The sequence below is a fragment of the Branchiostoma floridae genome, chromosome 1 (genome assembly GCF_000003815.2).
Source record: "Branchiostoma floridae strain S238N-H82 chromosome 1, Bfl_VNyyK, whole genome shotgun sequence".
Lineage (NCBI taxonomy): Eukaryota > Metazoa > Chordata > Leptocardii > Amphioxiformes > Branchiostomatidae > Branchiostoma > Branchiostoma floridae.
The window spans coordinates 1,254,848-1,256,517 of NC_049979.1; the positions used below are offsets into that span (position 1 = coordinate 1,254,848).

Below are 1,670 nucleotides of genomic sequence, written 5' to 3' on the forward strand. Positions count from 1 at the left end.
GTTTTGAATTACCTAGAGTTGTTGGATTGATGTTACATTCCTTGTAGTAAATGTAACACTGTCAGGGCATGATAAAAGAAGGCCATGTAAGGAATGTACAAGAGGGTAGAGATTCAGCCCCATTTACCAAACACCTTTTCTTGACAGCTTCTCAGCCAAACTTTAGAAAATAAAATCCGTTTCTACTGCTGTGCAGGTCCCAACAGGTGCTACAGGTGGTACCTCTGCACCTGAAGACTATGTGCAGGTGTGTGAGGCTGTAGGTGTCAGCAGCCCTGCTGAAGACTATGTGCAGGCTTGTGAGGCCATCAGCATGAGGCTCCTAGAGCTGGAGGATCGGCTGCAGGAGGCTGTGGGGCAGGAGGAGTATGATGCTGCTCATATCCTTTCAGGAGTGGAAAAATGTATGATCAGCATGTTTGGATGGAGATCAGCACCAAGGACAGGTTTATTATGTTTATGACCAAATCATATGGGACAGAAGGACAACATGGATGGATGGATGGATGAATGGATGGAGGGAGGGAGGGAGGGGGAGGGATTGGTGAAGGAAGGGAGGAGGGATGGATTGATGGATGGATTGAGGGATGGATGGATGGAGGGAGGGAGGGAGGAATAGATTGATGGATGGATTGAGGGAGGAATGGATGGGCTAGTGATTGAGTGAGTGAATGGACGAAGTGGAAAGAGTTGAAGAAAGACTGAAGGTAGCTGCAGAGTGTCTATGACCACTGCAGCAGCAGGACACAGTGGACTACTACTACCAATGGATAAAGGACTGGATTCCTGAATGAATTCATGAATGTTTTTGTAAACAAAAAATTCTAACCATTGGACCACTTTGCCTTAGTGACACTCTTGTGTCCTTTATGATACAATGAGATGATGTCACATGTTCCTAAGCAACCGTTGTTGCCTTGACAACAGAACACATACCCTTCATGAGGAGATCCAGAGCCTGAAACACCAGCTGCAGAACATGTTAGTATCTCTGCAACAGCATGACCTTTAACCTCTCCTGCAGCACGACCTTTAACCTGGTTTGATTTGGATGGTTGTGTTTCTAACAGATGAAGCACTGTGTCGTTATTTCCTTTTGTTTTGTTATAGTTTGTTAAACCTTCTCCACTGTTGTTTTGTTTTTGTTTGTGCTAGCTGGCTGGCCACAATCTCAAGTCATCAAAACCAAAGTAGCTTGAAGTAATTTTATCTCATCACTTAAGAAGAGGAAATGTCCTCCAAGGAACATTTCCTGCATTCCAAGTAGTGAAATGTACTTTCTAGAATTCAAACAAGAAAGTGTAAAAAATCATGGTTAATGTAATTGGCTAATTGGTTGTTTTTTTTAAATGTCAGTGTGGTATAAATGTCTAGATTTGGTCCACATGTAAGGTAGATACGAGTACCTCAGTAAGTTTAGAAACGTATTCTAAGTAATGTTTATGAATATGCAATATTAGATACATTATCTGCAAATTTGATGTTATTCAATTGTCCCATGCAGTATAGTAAGTTAATATTCTTGATACTCATTTGTTAAGGCTGAGGGTCCAAAGATTCAATACACAAATTTTTGGAGGAATGTTTTGAAAACTGAAATTTTTGCTTTTTAAGTGTTAAGGCCTCCAGCACACAAATTATGGTTTTTATGAACTTATTTATTTCTCAGC

General features: G+C 41.1%; 1 protein-coding gene across 1 annotated transcript in view; it reads left to right on the plus strand.

Moving 5' to 3' along the window:
- LOC118421778 (uncharacterized protein YGR130C-like) overlaps nucleotides 1-463 on the plus strand; it is an 18,377-nt gene extending 17,914 nt beyond the window's left edge. The window contains exon 17 of the mRNA XM_035829282.1: nucleotides 197-463. Coding sequence (XP_035685175.1) covers nucleotides 197-463 — 267 coding nt within the window. The remainder of the gene's footprint in view (nucleotides 1-196) is intronic.
- Nucleotides 464-1,670: the final 1,207 nt, after the last annotated feature.